The sequence below is a fragment of the Salvelinus fontinalis genome, chromosome 1 (assembly GCF_029448725.1).
Source record: "Salvelinus fontinalis isolate EN_2023a chromosome 1, ASM2944872v1, whole genome shotgun sequence".
Classification (NCBI taxonomy): Eukaryota; Metazoa; Chordata; class Actinopteri; order Salmoniformes; family Salmonidae; genus Salvelinus; species Salvelinus fontinalis.
In genome coordinates, this window is record NC_074665.1 from 16705548 (window position 1) to 16726701 (window position 21154).

The 21154-nt window shown below is 42.4% G+C and overlaps 1 protein-coding gene across 2 annotated transcripts; it reads right to left on the reverse strand.

Moving 5' to 3' along the window:
- Nucleotides 1-14632: 14632 nt before the first annotated feature.
- On the reverse strand, nt 14633-20787 carry si:dkey-21e13.3 (uncharacterized protein LOC100150043 homolog). Of its 2 annotated transcripts, none has more exons than XM_055880490.1 (5): nt 20082-20787; nt 19053-19136; nt 17789-17911; nt 17411-17536; nt 14633-17300 (listed from the first exon to the last, which is right to left on the reverse strand). In XM_055880490.1, exons 1-5 carry the CDS (start codon nt 20188-20190, stop codon nt 16825-16827), a joined length of 918 nt encoding a protein of 305 aa, XP_055736465.1. In that variant the 5' UTR covers nt 20191-20787; the 3' UTR covers nt 14633-16824. The 2 variants fall into 2 exon arrangements, with proteins under 2 accessions (XP_055736465.1, XP_055736377.1); XM_055880402.1 differs by having other exon boundaries at nt 19053-19157; nt 20082-20785.
- Between the last annotated feature and the right edge of the window lie 367 nt (nt 20788-21154).

Genomic DNA, 21154 nt, shown 5'->3' on the forward strand with positions numbered 1-21154 from the left:
AATGAAGGCTGGTCACCAGCAAAAACACAATGAAGGCTGGTCACCAGCAAAAACACCATGAAGGCTGGTCACCAGCAAAACACCATGAAGGCTGGTCACCAGCAAATACACAATGAAGGCTGGTCACCAGCAAATACACCATGAAGGCTGGTCACCAGCAAATACACCATGAAGGCTGGTCACCAGCAAAAACACCATGAAGGCTGGTCACCAGCAAAATCCCAACGAAGGCTGGTCTGCCAGCTAGACCATGCTGGTCAGATCAGATTTACCACCCAGACCCTCATATCCAACTAACAGATCCAGAGTTGAGTTTTATCTATTTTTTCTGCAATAATAATGTATGCACACTAATAAAGCAGCTCACTGTTTGCATCTGCATTTTTTTCACACGACAACCAAAAAACGCAGGGCAGGATCAACTAGGAAATCATTGTGTAATGTGAGCACCCACGACCTGGGGTTGAGGATAAACGGAAAGAAATGGGGAAATGTGAGCACGTCTAAGTTAAGATTTTAGAAGTTGTGTAGTGTATGCCCAGCATTAAACAATGCTAGTCAGACCACCTTGAACAGCACCCAACAAGCACTGACCAGCATAGACCAGCTGAAGAGAAGACAATAGGCTCATGGAAAACAATTCAACTAAGTTTAGCTCTCTGGATCCTATAATTGAGTTAGCGATGAATTGAAAAAATAAAAAGCCACATGACCACTCCAACTGAGTGTTTGTCCTGTGTCCTGTGTCCTGTGTCCTGTGTCTGTGCCAGACAGTGTGTTTGTGGGTGTATTAAACCTCCCAGATAGCTGAGAAGCTTTCGAAAACCCAGTCAAACTGCCTGCTATTGGAGAGAAAAACACACAACACACATCCACATTTGTCCCCAGTCAAACCCACACATCCCCTCTGTCTCCTGTCTCTCTCGCACAAACTGACCTCACCTTACAAATGCTTTAGGCCAGTTTCACACACTCAGATTAAACCTACAGATGAGGTTAAATATATTGGCACCCTTGCTTGGTTAACTATTTCTTTTAAAATAAATTGAGATTTAAACACTTTTGGTGTTTAAACATTTATTTGTTTGATTTACAACTGCACAGGACCAAGAAAACATATATTTTTAAATTGAAATTAAGATTTTTCACTTCAAAGTAAAAAACTTTCAAAGTAAATTATAAAAAATTCTAATAAATTTGGTTGGAAGTGATTATTGTCCTTTACTGTGTAATGTATCTCACCTGTGGTACGTTTCAGGCGCCTACAGGGTAAAACATTACCATTTAACCAGTTTTGAAAGAAAAAACTGAACATTCTGCTCAATTTAACTAGGCAAGTCAGTTAAGAACAAATTTTTATTTACAATGTCCGCCTACCCCGGCCAAACCCTAACCCGGACGATGCTGGGCCCTATGGCGCCGCACAATTGGCGCCCGACTCCCAATCACGGCTGGTTGTGGTACAGCCTAGAATTGAACCAGGGTCTGTAGTAACGCCTCTAGCACTGAGATGCAGTGCCTTAGACCTCTGCGCCACGCATTGTAAAATACAAGGGTGCCAAAATATTTTACCGCAACTGTATTCCCGGACTAAAATACTTTCAATGGAGAGTCAATATTGAGCGTGCCATCTAGTACAGGAGTATGGTTAATCTGGGCCGTGGAAATCAACCCTGTACTCACGAACACTCACTCTTTATCAACCGTGGGATACACTCTATAGTGTCTTACCTTTATGAGTCCTGTTGTACTCTACTGCTCTTCTCCTCCACACCTGACTCTACCTGCTTCATACTGCTCCTCCTCTTGTACACCTCTCCTCCACACCTGACTCTACCTGCTTCATACTGCTCCTCCTCTTGTACACCTCTCCTCCACACCTGACTCTACCTGCTTCATACTGCTACTCCTCTTGTACACCTCTCTTCCACACCTGACTCTACCTGCTTCATACTGCTCCTCCTCTTGTACACCTCTCCTCCACACCTGACTCTACCTGCTTCATACTGCTCCTCCTCTTGTACACCTCTCCTCCACACCTGACTCTACCTGCATCATACTGCTCCTCCTCTTGTACACCTCTCCTCCACACCTGACTCTACCTGCTTCATACTGCTCCTCCTCTTGTACACCTCTCCTCCACACCTGACTCTACCTGCATCATTCTGCTCCTCCTCTTGTACACCTCTCCTCCACACTTGACTCTACCTGCTTCATACTGCTCCTCCTCTTGTACACCTCTCCTTCATTCCCTTCTTTCCCCTCTCACACTCATTCTATCACTTCCTTTCTTCTTCTGTCTCGCTCTCTAACTCTCTCTGAGCCCAAGATGGGCAGGTGGCTGTGTGGGTGTGACTTAGAGCTGTAGCATTAGCATTAGCCCTAAGGATTAGCATCTTGTCATCTCATTAGCTGCAGCTCTGCTCTCTGACTGACCAAATCCCTGAGTAAAGTGTGTGTGTGTGTGTGTGTGTGTGTGTATGTGTGTGTGTGTGTGTCTTATTATCTATCCTGATGCCTAGTCACTTTACCCTACCTTCATGTACATACAGTATCTACCTCAAATACCTCATACCTCTGCACATTGATCTGGTACTGGTACTTTCTGTATATAGCTCCACATTGATCTGGTACTGGTACTCCCTGTTTATAGCTCCACATTGATCTGGTACTGGTACTTCCTGTATATAGCTCCACATTGATCTGGTACTGGTACTCCCTGTATATATCTCCACATAGATCTGGTACTTCCTGTATATAACTCCACATTGATCTGGTACTTCCTGTATATAACTCCACATTGATCTGGTACTGGTACTCCCTGTATATAACTCTACATTGATCTGGTACTGGTACTCCCTGTATTTAGCTCCACATTGATCTGGTACTGGTACTCCCTGTATATAACTCCACATTGATCTGGTACTGGTACTCCCTGTTTATAGCTCCACATTGATCTGGTACTGGTACTTCCTGTATATAGCTCCACATTGATCTGGTACTGGTACTCCCTGTTTATAGCTCCACATTGATCTGGTACTGGTACTCCCTGTATATAACTCTACATTGATCTGGTACTGGTACTCCCTGTATTTAGCTCCACATTGATCTGGTACTGGTACTCCCTGTATATAACTCCACATTGATCTGGTACTGGTACTCCCTGTTTATAGCTCCACATTGATCTGGTACTGGTACTCCCTGTATATATCTCCACATAGATCTGGTACTTCCTGTATATAACTCCACATTGATCTGGTACTTCCTGTATATAACTTCACATTGATCTGGTACTGGTACTCCCTGTATATAGCTCCACAATGATCTGGTACTGGTACTCCCTGTATATAACTCCACATTGATCTGGTACTGGTACTCCCTGTATATAACTCCACATTGATCTGGTACTGGTACTTCCTGTATATAACTCCACATTGATCTGGTACTGGTACCCCCTGTATATAGCTCCACATTGACCTGGTACTGGTACTCCCTGTATATAGCTCCATTCTTGTCTATTTTATTCCTCTTGTGTTACCAATTCATTTTTTTTATTCGTCATCGTACCGGAAGGGCTCATAAGCAACATTCCACAGTTAAGTCTACACCTGTTGTATTCGGTGCATGTGACAAATAACATTTGATTTGTGTGTGTGTGTGTGGCCTTCGTTGTGTTTTCACTGGCGACCAGCTTTCATTGCGTTTTCGCTGGTGACCAGCGTTCGTGGTGATTGTGCTGGTGACCAGCATTGTGTGTTTTCCCTGGTGACCAGCCTTTTTATTGTGTTTTCGCTGTTGACCAGCCTTCGTTGTGTTTGTGCTGGTGACCAGCATTGTGTGTTTTCATTGGTGACCAGCCTTCAATGTGTTTTCACTGTTGACCAGCCTTCATTGTATTTGCATTGGTGACTAGCCTTGGTTGTTTTCACTGGTGACCAGCCTTTGTTTTTTATTGCTGAACATGCTTCATTGTCTTTTCACTGGTGACCAGCCTTCGTTTTGTTTTCAATGGTGACCAGCATTTGTTGTATTTGTGCTGGTGACCAGCCTTCAGTGTCTTTTTGCTGGTGAATATATTTTGTGTTTTCCCCTAACCCAAGTCACACTCACTCTGTGTGCAATTACTGTGTATAACATGATTTTGAAAGACTACTTCATCTCTGTACCCCACACATACAATTATCTGTAAGGTGCATTTCAAACACAGATTCAACTACAAAAAACAGGGAGGTTTTCCAATGCCTCACAAAGGGCACCTATTGGTTGATGGGTAAAAAAAGCAGACATTAAATATCCCTTTAAGCATGGTGAAGTTAGACTTTGATTGGTGAATCAATACACCCAGCCACTACAAAGATACAGGCGTCCTTCCTGACTCAGATGCCAGAGAGGAAGGAAACTTCTCATGGAATTCACCAGGAGGCCAATCGTGACATTAAAACAGTCACTGAGTTTAAACTGAGGATGGATCAACAACATTGTAGTTATGCCACAATACTAACCTAATTGACATAGTGAAAAGAAGGAAGCCATAAAAAAAATATTCCAAAACATGCATCCTTTTTTTAACAAGGCACTAAAGTAATACTGCAAAAAAGGTGGTAAAGCAATGAACTTTTGGTTCATTGCTTGAATACAGTGTTATGTTTGGGAGAAATCCAATACAACACATTACTGAGTACCACTCTCCAAATTTTCAAGCATAATGGTGGCGCCATCATGTTATGGGTATGATTGTAATCGTTAAGGATGGGGGAGGTTTTCAGGATAAAAAATAAACTAAATGGAGCTAAGCACAGGCAAAATCCTAGAGGTTAACCTGGTTTAGTCTGCTTTCCAGCAGACACTGGGAGATTAATTCTATCATGACACAAGGCGAGACCCAGATGCAGACACAGGAGGCAGATGGTTGGAGTTTATGGTGTTTAATAAACCAAAAAGGAGTAGGCAAGAGAATGGTTGTGGACAGACAAAAGGTCAAAACCAGTTCAGAGTCCAGGAGGAACAGAGTGACAGACAGGCTCGAGGTCAAGGCAGGCAGAATGGTCAGGCAGGCGGGTAGAGAGTCCAGAACAGACAAGGGTCAAAACCGGGTTGGTCTAGAAAAAGGAGAATAGCAAAGGTAGGAGTATGGGACATACAAGACAAACTGGCACAGAGAGAAAGGAAACACAGGGATAAATACACTGTGGAAAACAAGTGACACCTAGAGGGGGTGGAGACAATAACAAGTGCAGGGGAAACAGATCAGGGTGTGACAAATTCACCTTTCAGCAGGACAATAACCTAAGACGCAAGGCCAAATCTACACTGGAGTTGCTTACCAAGAAGACCGTGAAAACAGTTTTGACTTAAATTGGCTTGAAAATCTATATCAAAACCTGAAAATGATTGTCTGGCAATGATCAAATGATCAACAACCAATTTGACAGAGCTTGAAGAATTATTATTATTATTTTTTTTATCCACAAGTGTCAAGGGTCAATTGTCAGGTTCATTACAATTGTTTTATAGAAACATTTAAATTCAGTCATTATTAATAGAAATATATTCATTCACATACTTTTATATCTTATATTCAGTCTCTTTAACAGTGCATATAGATATTGTTATTCAATGAATTAGTATCTGTACCAAAATAAAGGCATTTCACTTACAAATAGTGAAAAAGGTATGCAATCTAGCATGTAAAACCATCAAATTGTATGTATGTTATCCAACACATATCAACAGATTACCCACTATAGTAGTGTAATAATAAATGTTACACAATTCTACACAGTCACCTAGCATGAGGCTACGCTAGCTAGCAAACTTTCTAACCATTAATTACGGCAACAATATCAAATACTAAAACATCTAACTATTTCAGAATAAGGCTGTAACGTAACAAAATGTGTAAAAAGTCAAGGGTTCTGAATACTTTCCGAAGGCCCTGTATTTCTTATTAAATATATTTAATTAAAATACATTTTTACACAAATACATTGCTAATACATTTTCAAAATATATATTATTTGACCAATTCTGAACATTTTGCAATATACTGTATTTTAAATTAATACAAATTTAATGAGTGAATGAATAAATAAATAAAAACAAAATGTATTTTAAATGTATTTTTTCTGTTTGGGTGGTGATAACAGCATGCTAGAAGCGGACGTCTGGTTGTAATTGGCAAACTGTTTCAACATTGCAATGACAGGTTTCAGTGAAACCCAGCCTTCCTTTCCGCTGAATAGTCTTATCACTAGTAGTCTGTCACTGATAGTGAAAGTGGATCAGAGTGGCTCAGGGGCGGATTGGCCATCTGGCAATTCTGGAAAATGCCAGATGGGCTGGACATTTTTGTTGTTGGGTGGTCTGGTCAAAGTTGACACACACACACACACAAACAATGATATATTAAATAGAACAATGAGAAAGGTGACATGGCCATACTAATCTATATTGAGCCTTTGGCTGATCAGTGGGCAACAGCCGGCCCCCCGACCAAGATGGGCCGGACCGGTTTTTCTGATAGGCTGAGCTGAGGTCACGCAAAGACACATTCAATGTCAAATGCGACATCAGCAAAGAGACCTGCTCCAACTCTCTCATCAGTTAGACAGACAACATCATGGATTGTGAAAAAAACTATAAACAGAAAGGGAGCCTATACAGTGCCTTGCAAAGGTATTCACCCCCCTTGGTGTTTTTCCTATTTTGTTGATTTTTATTTGGACTTCATGTAATGGACATACACAAAATGGTTAATTTTTTTTAATAATAAATGGTAGTTGCATATGTATTCACCCCCTTTGCTATGAAGCCGCTAAAAACGATCTGTCGCCACCAATTACCTTCAGAAGTCACATAAGTAGTTAAATAAAGTCCACCTGTGTGCAATCTAAGTGTCACATGATCTCAGTATTTATACACCGGTTCTGAAAGGCCCCAGTGTCTGCAACACTACTAAGCAAGGGGCACCACCGAGCAAGTGGCACCATGAAGACCAAGGAGCTCTCCAAACAGGTCAGGGACAAAGTAGTGGAGAAGTACAGATCAGGGTTGGGTTATAAAAAATATCTGAAATTTGAACATCCCATGGAGCACCATTAAATCCATTATTAAAAATGGAAAGAATATGGCACCACAACAAACCTGCCAAGAGAGGGCCACCCACCAAAACTCACAGACCAGGCAAGGAGGGCATTAATCAGAGAGGCAACAAAGAGACCAAAGATTACCCTGAAGGAGCTGCAAAGCTCCACAGCGGAGATTGGAGTATCTGTCCATATTACCACTTTAAGCCTTACACTCCACAGAGCTGGGCTGTACGGAAGAATGGCCAGAAAAAAATCTATTGCTTAAAGTAAAAAAATTAACAAACATATTTGGTGTTCGCCAAAAGGCTAGTGGGAGACTCCCCAAACATATGGAAGAAGGTACTCTGGTCAGATAAGACAAAAATTGAGCTTTTTGGCCATCAAGGAAAACGCTATGTCTGGCGCAAACCCAACACCTCTCATCACCCCGAGAAAACCATCCCCACAGTGAAGCATGGTGGTGGCAGCATCATGGGGGTGTTTTTCATTGGCAGGGACTGGGAAACTAGTCAGAATTTAAGGAATGATGGATGGCGCTAAATACAGGGAAATTCTTGAGGGAAACCTGTTTCAGTCTTCCAGAGATTTGAGACTGGGAAGGAGGTTCACCTTCCAGCAGGACAATGACCCAAAGCATACTGCTAAAGCAACACTCGAGTGGTTAAAGGGGAAACATTTAAATGTCTTGGAATGGCCTAAAGCCCAGACCTCAATCTAATTGAGAATCTGTGGTATGACTTAAAGATTGCTGTACACCAGCGGAACCCATCCAACTTGAAGGAGCTGGAGCAGTTCTGCCTTGAAGAATGGGCAAAAATCCCAGTGGCTAGATGTGCCAAGCTTATAGAGACATACCCCAAGAGACTTGCAGCTGTAATTGCTGCAAAAGGTGCCTCTACAAAGTATTGACTTTGGGGGGGGGGGGGGGGTGAATAGTTATGCACGCTCAAGATTTCATTTTTTTGGTCTTATTTCTTGTTTGTTTCACAATAAAAATGATTTTGCATCTTCAAAGTGGTAGGCATGTTGTGTAAATCAAATGATACAACCCCCCCCCCAAAATAAATTTTAATTCCAGGTTGTAAGGTAACAAAATAGGAAAAATGCCAAGGGGGATGAATAATTTCGCAGGCCACTGTACATGTAGAAAGAGTACAATCTACATTGTGACCTCACTCAAAACGTCCTATTTTTTGGGTGGCTAAAACCATGATTTGGTCAAACAGTAAAAGTGCATTATCCTCATGATTCCTGTAATGAAAGTGTCTGCCCTGCTCCTGTGCCTGTGCCCTTGCTGGGCCATGCTGCTGTGATGAGCGAGCCATCCTCCTCTACCCCCATAGCTCGAGAGAAAAATGCAGTCTGATCATATAACATTTCAAAATGTAAAAACACAGCTTTGGAAGCTTTGTCCCCTTGTCCTTGTCGAAGCGATGAGGGTCTCAGCTTTCTGTAGGTATAATTTGTACTTCTCAACTCTCAATATTCAGCTCAATAGCAACTATTTTATTTTTGATATGGCTTTGAGATATGGAGTGGCGAGCGTGAAATGCGGACTGGCCATTGCGAGGGGATAGCCCTAAAGGCCACATGGGTAGTAGCCTACAACTGCAAAGGTTTTTAGGGCATTACATTTACTGTTGGATGAATACATGACTACTGGCAGTGGGTGTTATATTTAAAGTTAGCAGTGGGTTTTGAGTTTCCACTTCCTCAGGTGTTGAACCCCACATTAATTAGTCTATGATATTAGTTAGTGCATGTAAAGATGTATGTAATTAATCTCTATTGAACCCAAAAAATTCTGGAAATTCTGGAGTCCTATTTTGACTAGGATGACCAGACGTCCCTGATTAGCCCTCATAAAGAAAGAAACAACTCTGAAGTTACATTTAATCCAATATTTCAATAAACAAACGGTGTATCCAATGAGATTTGGCATGTAAAAATCTATCCCTGTACCAAACTCGTTTGCTTGTGTGGTGATCAGTAATAGATTGTAACCACCGCATGAACAACCCACTGCAGGAACAACCCACTGCAGGAACAACCCACTGCAGGAACAACCCACTGCAGGAACAACCCACTGCAGGAACAACCATGCCCAAGGCCAGAAAGTTCACCCAACAGCATAGGCTACCAAACCTGATTGTAAAATTACTAGATAGGCAATTTTTTCTATCCGATTATCATTTCCAAAATCTGCAACTATAGTCTACATATCAACCCAAAATCCATGACTATCACTGGATTCGGTTGCACATCAAAATATCCTGCTTGGACGTGTTAGATGAAACAACTTCTGAATTACTTTATAAGATGTTCTGCCTACTCATGATATGGGTCCAACAAATCATGGGCTGCTGCCACCCACTGTAAAGTTAGTGGCACCGGTGATAATGAGTTGGCGGTGCCCAGTGATGTGGTCTGGTGTGGATCAAATTCTAGGGGCGAATTGTCCCAGTCTTCCCCTGGAGTGGCTACAGGTTATATGAGCAGGTAACACTGCCTTGCACCTGTTATGAAAAATATTCCTATCAGAAAAAAACATTAAGTCCTCTATTTAAGGGACTTTCGTTTATAATGTCATTGTTTTATCAAGGCATATCAAGGTAATTCGTTTATAAATCAAATTCTGTTAGGCCAAATCGCTTCGCGACTGTTCTGGCTGACAGACCCGTTTTCCTACAGTATGGGTACCTGCAGCCCATTGGAGGTTGGTGGTACCTTAATTGGGGAGAACGGGCTTGTGGAAACAACTGGTGCGGAATCAGTGGAATGGTATCAAATACATCAAACACATGGTTTCCAGATGCCATTCCATTTGCTCCGTTACGGACATTATTATGATTATTTGGGCTGCACGACTAGTTGATAAGCCGGCAACCAGTGAACCTGTTTCCACTAGATAGCACAGCCACAAAGTCAAAGTGCCTGCCGATTTATTTCTTAAACATTTTTTTAAACCTTTATTTAACTAGGCAAGTCAGTTAATGGCTCCTTGAATCACCTATTGTTGCTCATCGGACCCTATAATCACTCAGCTACACAGCTGATGCCTGCTGGTCTGTTCATTAATACTGTATGTCATTTTGTTTATCTGTTGGCCCCAGCCTCGAACTCAGGTCCTGTATGTACCTAACTGACCCTCTCTGCCCATTCATCGCCATTTACCCGTTTTTGTGTTAGCTCTTCCGACAAACACCCATGATTGCTTTATGCCTATCTCTAATGTCAATATGCCTTGTCTACTGCTGTTTTGGTTAGTTATTATTGTTTTATTTCACCGTAGAGCCCCCCATCCTGCTCAACATGCCTTAGATAGATCTTTTGTCCCACCTCCCACGCATGCAGAGACCTCACCTGGCTTAACTGGTGCCTCCAGAGACGCAACCTCTCCCATCGTCCCTCAATGCCTAGGTTTACCTCCACTGGACTCACATCCTACCATACCCTTGTCTGTATATAATGCCCTGAATCTATTCTACCACTCCCAGAAATCTGCTCCTTTTATTCTCTGTTCCCAATGCACTAGACGATCAGTTCTTATAGCCTTTAGCCGTACCCTTATCCTACTCCTCCTCTGTTCCTCTGGTAATGTAGAGGTTAACCCAGACCCTGTAGCCCCCAGTTCTACACCTATTCCCCAGGCGCTCTCATTTGTTGACTTCTGTAACCGTAAAAGCCTTGGTTTCATGCATGTTAACATCAGAAGCCTCCTTCCTAAGTTTATTTTATTCACTGCTTTAGCACACTCCGCCAACCCTGATGCCCTAGCCTTGTCTGAATCCTGGCTTAGGAAAGCCACAACAAATTCTGAAATCTCCATTCCCAGCTACAACATTTTCCGTCAAGATAGAACTGCCAAAGGGGGCGGAGTTGCAATCTACTGCAGAGTTAGCCTGCAGAGTTCTGTCTTACTATCCAGGTCTGTACCCAAACAGTTCGAGCTTCTACTTTTAAAAATCTACCTTTCCAGAAATAAGTCTCTCACCATTGCCACTTGTTATAGACCCCACTCAGCCCCCCAGCTGTGCCCTGGACACCATATGTGAATTGATTGCCCCCCATCTATCTTCAGAGTTCGCACTGTTAGGTGACCTAAATTGGGATATGCTTAACACCCCGGCCGTCCTACAATCTAAGCTAGATGCCCTAAATCTCACACAAATGATCAAAGACCCTACCAGGTACAACCCTAAATCTGTAAACATGGGCACCCTCATAGATATCATCCTGACCAACTTGCCCTCCAAATACACCCCTGCTGTCTTCAACCAGGATCTCAGCAATCACTGCCTCATTGCCTACGTCCGTAATGTGTCAGCGCCCTCATCACTGTCAAACGCTCCCTAAAATACTTCAGCGAGCAGGCCTTTCTAATCGACCTGGCCCGGGTATCCTGGAAGGATATTGGCCTCATCCCGTCAGGAGAGGATGCCTGGGTGTTCTTTAAAAGTGCTTTCCTCACCGTCTTAAATAAGCATGCCCCATTCAAAACATTTGAACTAAGAACAGATATAGCCCCTGGTTCACTCCAGACTTGACTGCCCTTGACCAACACAAAAACATCCTGTGGCGTTCTGCATTAGCATCGAATAGCCCCCGCGATATGCAACTTTTCAGGGACGTCAGGAACCAATATACACAGTCAGTTAGGAAAGCAAAGGCTAGCTTTTTCAAACAGAAATTTGCATCCTGTAGCACTAATTCCAAAAAGTTTTGGGACACTGTAAAATCCATGGAGAATAAGAGCACCTCCTCCCAGCTGCCCACTGCACTGAGGCTAGGAAACACTGTCACCACCGATAAATCTACGATAATCGAGAATATCAATAAGCATTTTTCTGCGGCCGGCCATGCTTTCCACCTGGTTACCCCTACCCCGGCCAACAGCAACCAGCCTAAGCGCCCCCCCCCCCCCCCCCCCCTCTTCTCCTTCACCCAAATCCAGATAGCTGATGTTCTGAAAGAGCTGCAAAATCTGGACCCCTAAAAATCAGCTGGGCTAGACAATCTGGACCCTCTCTTTCTAAAATTATCCGTGGCAATTGTTGCAATGCCTATTACTAGCCTGTTCAACCTCTCTTTCATATCGTCTGAGATCCCTAAAGATTAGAAAGCTGCCGCGGTCATCCACCTCTTCAAAGGGGGAGACACTCTAGACCCAAACTGGTACAGACCTATATCCATCCTGCCCTGCCTTTCTAAAGTCTTCGAAAGCCAAGTTAACAAACAGATCACCGACAATTTCGAATCCCCCCGTACCTTCTCCGCTATGCAATCTGGTTTCCGAGCTGGCCATGGGTGAACCTCCGCCACGCTCAAGGTCCTAAACGATATCATAACCGCCATCAATAAAAGACAGTACTGTGCAGCCGTCTTCATCGACCTGGCCAAGGCTTGACTCTGTCAATCACCTCATTCTTAATGCATTCTTATTGGTTTCTCAAATGACTGCTTTGCCTACTTCACCAACTACTTCTCAGATAAGAGTTCAGTGTATTAAATCAGGAGGGCCTGTTGTCCAGACCTCTGGCAGTCTCTATGGGGGTGCCACAGGGTTCAATTCTCAGGCCGACTCTTTTCTCTGTATATATCAATGATGTCACTCTTGCTGCTGGTGATTCTCTGATCCACCTCTATGCAGACAACACCATTCTGTATATATCTGGCCCTTCTTTGGACACTGTGCTAACAAACCTCCAAACGAGCTTCAATGCCATACAACACTCCTTCCGTGGCCTCCAACTGCTCTTAAATGCTAGTAAAACTAAATGCATGTTCTTCAACCGATCGCTGCCCGCACCCGCCCGCCAGTCTAGCATCACTACTCTGGACGGTTCTGACTTAGAATATGTGGACAACTACAATTACCTAGGTTTCTGGTTAGACTGTAAACTCTCCTTCCAGACTCACATTAAGCATCTCCAATCCAAAATTAAATCTAGAACCGGCTTCCTATTTCGCAAACAAAGCCTCCTTCACTTACGCTGCCAAACATACCCTTGTAAAACTGACTATCCTAACGATCCTTGACTTCGGCGATGTCATTAACAAAATAGCCTGCAACACAATACTCAGCAAATTGGATGTAGTCTATCACAGTGCCATCCGTTTTGTCACTAAAGCCCCATTTACTACCCACCACTGCGACCTGTATTTATTTAACCTTTATTTAACCAGGTAGGCCAGTTGAGAATAAGTTCTCACTTACAATTGCAACCTGGCCAAGATAAAGCAGAGTAGTGCGACAAAAACAACAACACAGAGTTACATATGGGATAGACAAACGTACAGTCAATAACACAACAGAAAAATTATATACAGTGTGTGCAAATGTAGTAAGATTAGGGAGGTAAGGCAATAAATAGGTCATAGTAGCGAAATAATTACAATTTAGCATTAACACTGCAAAGATAATATGGGGATGAAGTAGTTCGGGTGGGCTATTTACAGATGGGCTGTGTACAGGTGCAGTGATCGGTAAGCTGCTCTGACAGCTGATGCTTATAGTTAGTGAGGGAGATATTACTCTCCAGCGTCAGTGACTTTTGCAATCCATTCCAGTCATTGGCAGCAGAGAACTGGAAGGAAAGGCGAACAAAGGAGGTGTTGGCTTTGGGGATGACCAGTGAACTATACCTGCTGGAGCGTGTGCTATTGGTGGTTGTTGCTATGGTGACCAGTGAGCTGAGATAATGCGGGGCTTTACCTAGCAAAGACTTATAGATGAACTGGAGCCAGTGGGTTTGGCGACGGATATGTAGTGAGGGCTAGCCAACGAGAGCTTTTGGGGCGACAGGTAGCCTAGTGGTTAGAGCGTTGGACTAAAAACCAAAAGGTTGCAAGATTGAATCCACAAGCTGACAAGGTAAAACTCTGTCGTTCTGCCCCTCAACAAAGCAGTTAACCCACTGTTCCTAGGCCGTCATTGAAAATAATAATTTGTTCTTTACTGACTTGCCTAGTTAAATAAAGACGAAATAAAAATAAATAAAACATTTGTCATCATCACTACTTAAATTTAAAATTAAACAATTGTCAGTTTTATAAATAAAATTGTACAATTATTTGTGTAAAACTAACGGTTTGGTTGTACAATTATTTGTCATCCAAACTCTAGCGGTATGGTAGCTCAATGTAGTGTAGTTTCATGGCAAGAAACGGAAGAAAAAACCCACAGCTCAATCAAAATCCTCTCACCTAATAGCAGAGCACATTCGACACACCCCACTCCCAGATAAAACATGAGACAGATATTTCACCGGATGTATAAATGTGGAACATCCGTTTGGCGTTCCAACATATGGTAGTGAGAGGAAGCCCAGTGGACGGAAGTTGGACAAAATGGAACGAGATGGATTTTGGCCGAAATTCTGCTAATTTACTAATCGACGAAACATTTGATCTCAATACAGTTTTCTGTTCCCAAAACTAAAATATGCTACGAACAGAGTGAACTAAGTTTTGTAGACTCCACCCTTAGCCAATATTTCAAAAATGGCATTGTTTAGGAGGGCAAAGACGAATTGAGTTATTGAAAACGCGCACTTCACAGTAAGCGTTCCCAACGGAAATATGCAAATATCACAGGCACAAAAGGTGACACTATACTAGTCTCATCATTCTACGACAAACACACATCTATTTATATATAATTTAATTCAAATAACACTTGTCTGACAATTTAAAGATGTGAAAACACTTTGTGTTCATCACGAGAGGGACAAACATTATTTTAGATGACAGCTGAGGTATGTTCACAAGGGAGGGTCGTCACTAGTTACCACAGCCACAAAGTCAAAATCTCCGCGTACTTTTACAATTTCTCATCTTAAAAGGTGACTTTAAACCTTAACTACACCGCTAACATTATATCTTCCCCTAACCTTAAATTTTGACAAAAAAGCAAATTTTTACGATATAGCCAATTCTGGCTTTGTGGCTGTGATATCTAGTGGAAACCCAAGGGGAGAGACAACGAATTTGATCATTGCACCAGGAAATTAGTTATATTTTCCCTGACCATTAAATATAAAAATTCTTACAGTAATAATTCAGCTGAAATCTTACAGCATGTTAGTTGTAAAATTGTGAGAATATGTAGATTATCTAAAACGTGTTAAGCCCTATTTTGCCATTTTTAATTAATAGGTTCATAGCATATGAAATTTGAAAATGAAATCTACTACTTACTTCATACTATTTACTGTTGAGTGTCACAGTATGAGTCATAAAACCCGGAAATGGTTCCAATTGTTCCATCTGGGATTTTATAACTACTTCATATAAAGTCTGTGTTTCGTGTAGGATTACCCTGGCATGACATTTCGATAACCACGCAAATCGCTCTCTGACAAGGTCACTTTCATCAATAATTAGCATTGCGAATTTTTGAGAGTAAATTGAGGCGAATTTATAAAACTCACCTTGTCTGAGAGAGAATTACACGGCTATTAAAACGTCATGCCAAGGTAAACCTACGCCAAACACAATTAATTCTACTTTTTTATTTATTCACATGGTGAAAAATGAATGGCGGGAAAACCATTGGAACCATTTCCGTGTTTTAATCGGTATTATGACGCGTCAACTGTGGCGGATTATAGCAGTGCATACTACTGCAAAAATGCATAAAATCACAAATAATGAATACCTAATAAAAAAGCACTAAATCTGAGCCTTCTAACAGTATAAGGCATTACTAGGTACTGTTCATGGCCTTCATGAAGATATGTTTTACACGGCCATCCACTTAACATTAACATTCAACAGGTTAAAATGATGTAGAATGAGGATGAAATACTGGTGTAGTAAAATTGGCTAACGAATTGTCAAAAACATGGTTTTATATGGCACAGCAGAAATTACAAGTGTCACTCGTTCTTGCATATGACATTTTTTTTATGAGAAAACTACTGTTCTGACATTTTAAACATTGTGTATGACACAAAACCTAGAAATAGAGAGAAAGAGCTACACAGTAAGAAGTTATGTCTAAGATTGTATTGTGTATAATGAATGTTATGAACAAACTTATCGGCCGCTATACGGACCTAGTACTGTGTGTGGGTAATTCCATTTGAATTGAATCACTTTTTGACACCATCACTTTTGATTAAGCAAAATGTATCATACATGTTTGTACATTTAAGAAGTGGTCAGAAAGGGATATTTTGGACCTAAATGCCAAAACCTTCAAAAGATAAAGGTGCTCAAAGTTGACCCATTTTGCATACCCCACCATACCACCATACCATACATGTCTTCATCACTGACTGAAAAAGATAAACAGTTGAGTTTGATATAATTTAAAAGCGTACAAAATAGGGTTGTCAAACTATTTTAGAATTTCTTAAAAACAAAATAAAGAAACACATTTGAACCTTTAACGTCAATTTTGGATTAAAAAAAAACTTTATTTCTAATTGGGTAAGGTACATCCAGAACCACAACACCCACAGTCATCTCGGGTTTCTGTATGCAGTCCTGAAGTATCTGCAGTAACTTTCAGGGTCAATCCGGTTTGTAGTCCATAAAATGCCATGTTTGTAGTCCGTTTCTCTCTAAGAAGGTGTGAATGAGTTCTCCTGTTTGTCAATGATAGAATACCATATTCATAGTCAATGAAAAATGTTTTTAGTTCATAATATGGTGCGTTGTTTGTAAACCATGATATGCTGCCATGTTTGTAGTCCATAATATGCTGCCATGTTTGTAGTACATTCCCCTCTCAAAGGAAGATGTGGAAGATCAGTGACTTGAGGCTTCTACTGTTGGGAATGTTCTGGACGGAGTACTTGATGGCTTTGTAGAACCTAGGACACGTTCCCAGGTGAGAGAGTGGCGAACGTCGCACTGTCCGGCGGTTGTTATGCATTGTCCAGAACCTGATGGAGTAACGGGATAACACCTCGATGCTGACGGTGTGTTGCCCGGGCGACCACTGGGTCAGTCTGACGACTGTAACCATGGAGCCAAAGCCGCAGGAGTGACAAGTCGCGCCACGAAACACAGACTCCTCGGGACATAGCGACACGCCTCTCTCCCACGATATACCTCCATCTTCCCCCCCCTCTCCCATGTCACCTAGGTTACACAGGGCCACAAGACACACACCCTCCAGAGCCTGGTTGCTTTTAAAACCCAGCAGGATTCCGACCAGCCTAGGGACCGCCCCCAAACGCAACAACTGCTCCTGTTGACACCCTGAGAGAGAGAAATATATGTAAGAAAGGTTAGGTTAAGGGCTTAGACTTGAAGCGTTAGAGATAAGGCTGTGGTCGAGGGTTAGGGGTCAGTGGTTAGCGATGACTCACGGCTCTCGTAGCAGATACGAGCGACAGCGCGGCCAGCGTGTATCAGCAGCTCCTGATCCCTGGAGAGCAGCACAGACAGCAGAGCAGATGACACCCCTGTCTCACCACATCTCTCCCTGATCACCGCTGATGGAGAAAGAAGCAGTGAATGACAACCATGAGAGGCAAAGAGAGAGAGAGGCAAAGAGAGAGAGAGAGAGGCAAAGAGAGAGAGAGGCAGAGAGAGAGCGAAAGAGGCAAAGAGAGAGAGAGAGAGGCAGAGAGAGAGAGAGAGAGGTAAAGAGAGAGAGAGAGAGGCAAAGAGAGAGAGGCAGAGAGAGGCAGAGAGAGAGAGAGGGAGAGGCAGAGAGAGAGAGAGAGGCAGAGAGAGAGACTTACTTTCTCTGGCCAGTTCTGACACTAGTTTAGCAGTAATTAAAGTAAGCGGTCCTCTCCTCCTAAGGGCTTGAGCCAGAGTAGGTAATACACCACTCACTGCCACCTGTTCTGCAGCCCCACGCTCTACACACCACACACACACAGAGATTAAATGCACAGCATCATATTAACAAGCACAATATACACTATTTACTGTATTCTCTCTCCATTTACCTACAAGCCATCCAGGCATGCATGCGAATACTGTGTGTACGTGACTGTGTGAATACTGTGTGTGCCATGTAAACTCAGCAAAAAAAGAAACGTCCCTTTTTCTGTACCCTGTCTTTCAAAGATAATTTATAAAAATCCAAATAACTTCACAGATCTTCATTGTAAAGGGTTTAAACACTGTTTCCCATGCTTGTTCAATGAACCATAAACAATTAATGAACACGCACCCGTGGAACGGTCAGGAGATGCACTGCAGTACTTAATGCAGCTGGTGGCCACACCAAATACTGACTGTTACTTCTGATTTTGACCACCCCTTTGTTCAGGGACACATTATTCCATTTATGTTAGTCACATGTCTGTGGAACTAGTTCAGTTTATGTCTCAGTTGTTGAATCTTGTTAAGTTCATACAAATATTTACACATGTTAAGTTTGCTGAAAAAAGCACAGTTGACAATGAGAGGACGTTTCTTTTTTTGCTGAGTTTATGTACATTGTGTATGGTTTGTTTACGTGTGTGTGAGTTTAATCCAGGCAGGTTAATCAACCCTGTGACCTTTTCGCCTCTCCCTCCTGTTTCGTCTCTTTCTCCCTCCCTCCCTCTCTCTCTCCCTCAGTCACAAACGGCTTAGCGACTGTTTGTCCAATTGGTCACGCATCCAACTCTCTCGCTCTTAACCCCTTCCTTCCTTCTCTCCCTTGTTCCTCACTTGTTACCACAAATTTCTCTTCTTAAAATTTGATTTTTAACCTAACCTTAAAAACTGAAAAACACACTGCTAACCCTAACCTAAAATAAGACCAAAAAGCACATTTTGGTGTTCATGATTTTCTACGATATTTTGACTTTGTGGCTGCTGTAACTAATGGAAACCCTCCCTCCCATCCTGTTTAACAATGGCTTGGCTACTGTACATAATATACTTTTGGAGAATAGACAAAATCGAAGTTCTCCCTTGAAGGAAAGGCCACGTTTTTGTGTAATTTTTGGTTTCGTTGGCAGGTAGTGTCTTCTTTGCTGGGGTCAGAGGTGTGTGTGTGTGACTCACGTTTTTCCTGTATGACAGTAAGTACTGTTTCCAGGTGAGGTCGGAGTTCATCCTCGATGAGATCAGTGCTGACCACAATGGCATCTAATGCATTAGTGAGAGGGTCTGAGAGGGTGAGAGAGCGAGATGATTGAATATGAACACTTCCTGTACCAGTACGCTTGTTACGATCTCCCTATAACCATATTACAGCATTGGTTAATACGTTTGGCTATGGGCTGGGAGACCTGGGGTCAAGACCCTTCAATATGAACCCTGGTACAGTAAAATTATGGTGAGCTCTGGCATCGTTTTAATTCCACTTCAAGTACTGATTTGAAATGACTAACATTGTACCACATATACATGACAGTGCTATAGACACCACAAGCAAACGTAGCAGACATGAGTTTAACGGTCAAGACGTTGGTTTCTCCCATTGGAGACCCGGGTTCAGATCCCCGCCTGTGACACATACAACACGTACCCTACTGAGTAGTGTAAACATAAGTGACCATGTCAGTGTATACTTATGCAATAAGGCACGAGGGTTGTGGCATATGGTCATTATACCACGGCTAAGGGCTGTATCCAGGCACTCCGCTTTTCGTTGTGCGAAAGAACAGCTCTTAGCCGTGGTATATTGGCCGTATACCACAAACCCCCGAGGTGTCACTGGTTACCAACGTAATTTAGCAGTAAAAAATAAACGTTTAGTCATACCCGTGCTATATACCACGCCTGTCAGCAGGGCTCGAACCACCCAGTTTACAATGTACTGATATAGAAGTGTAAGGTCCATAGCAACAGCAGCTGTGTCAGGTCACATAGTAATCTCCTCTCCCGTGGCGCGCTGCACACACTGGCGCCATGCTAGTGTTCATATCAAATGAAGCGATATCCGTGGTGCAATGCTCAGTGCTCAATAGTATGTTTACGTAGGTGTGTGGCTCAGTCCAACACAGCGTAGTGTCTATCTTCACACACCAAACGTAAAAAAAAAAATGCAATTCTACTCAACAATCGCGCATACCAACACTAATCACTCACCTTTGGGTACCACTGGCAGTAGTCGACCGGAGTCACTGGTTGGCGGCAGTCTAGCCATGTGTGTGTTGTGGGTGTGTATGCCTGCATTTGTCTCAGTATAGACTCCCATCCGGCCTTTTTGTTGCAGTCGTTTCTCTAATCTTCTGTCAGCCAAACAATGTTCTCTGCACACCTCTGCACTTCCCCTCTCTTCCTTTCCCCTTTTCTTATCCGTATCTCTTCGCCAGCTTTCTGTAACATCTGTCTGTTGCTGTTTCAGACACCGTCTTCTTCTTTCTTTCTACCTCGTCTCTCTTCCCACTGTCCCGTTCTCTATGATACGCTCAGCAAGCCCCGAATCCATTTATTTCCTTCTTGCCTTTTATGTTACATATTCCGTACTCCCGCTCTTTCAGGCGTGTTTCTTTCTCTCCTACTCTAACTCCTGTGCTCTCCCTCCCTCTCTACACTAATACGGAGTAAATCCTAATTCCCTGCAAAGCTCCTCTCCCTCGGTCACTCCCTCCCTTTCACCCGCCGTGTTGGCAGGTAATACAGTACCACAGTAAAAATATCCTTACAACCTAGAGTTGAAACAGGGACATGGTTTCAATCGTTTTTCTACCCTTAATTCTTCTATGGGATTTTAGAAACACTTAAAATTCATTTTATCAACATATTTGCCTGTATTTACCCTCATCAAATTAAATGCTGATTAGCTGCTAATGTGGCTATCATAAAGAACTACAAATGCCATGATGATCTGGACGAGGCTGCCAAATCGAGGCAAAATTAAACATCTCTGGATTAACTATCTAAAGTTAGCTAAATGTTGTAATGAATAAATTGGCAACATTTCTTTAAATTGACAATTCTGAACTGTCTTGGGGGCAAGTTCTAAATCGACACAATACCTGTTAGCAAAGGTGTCGGCTAGAGATGAGGTGCTGGACCTTGCAGGGATTTATAGTCTTGCATGATGTCTACTTTGATGTTAATTAGCACTTTCGAATCAGAGCCGAATATATTGAATAAAGTCAACCTTGTCCAAAAGAGATTTACATGGTTATCAAAACGCCACGCCAGCGTAAGCC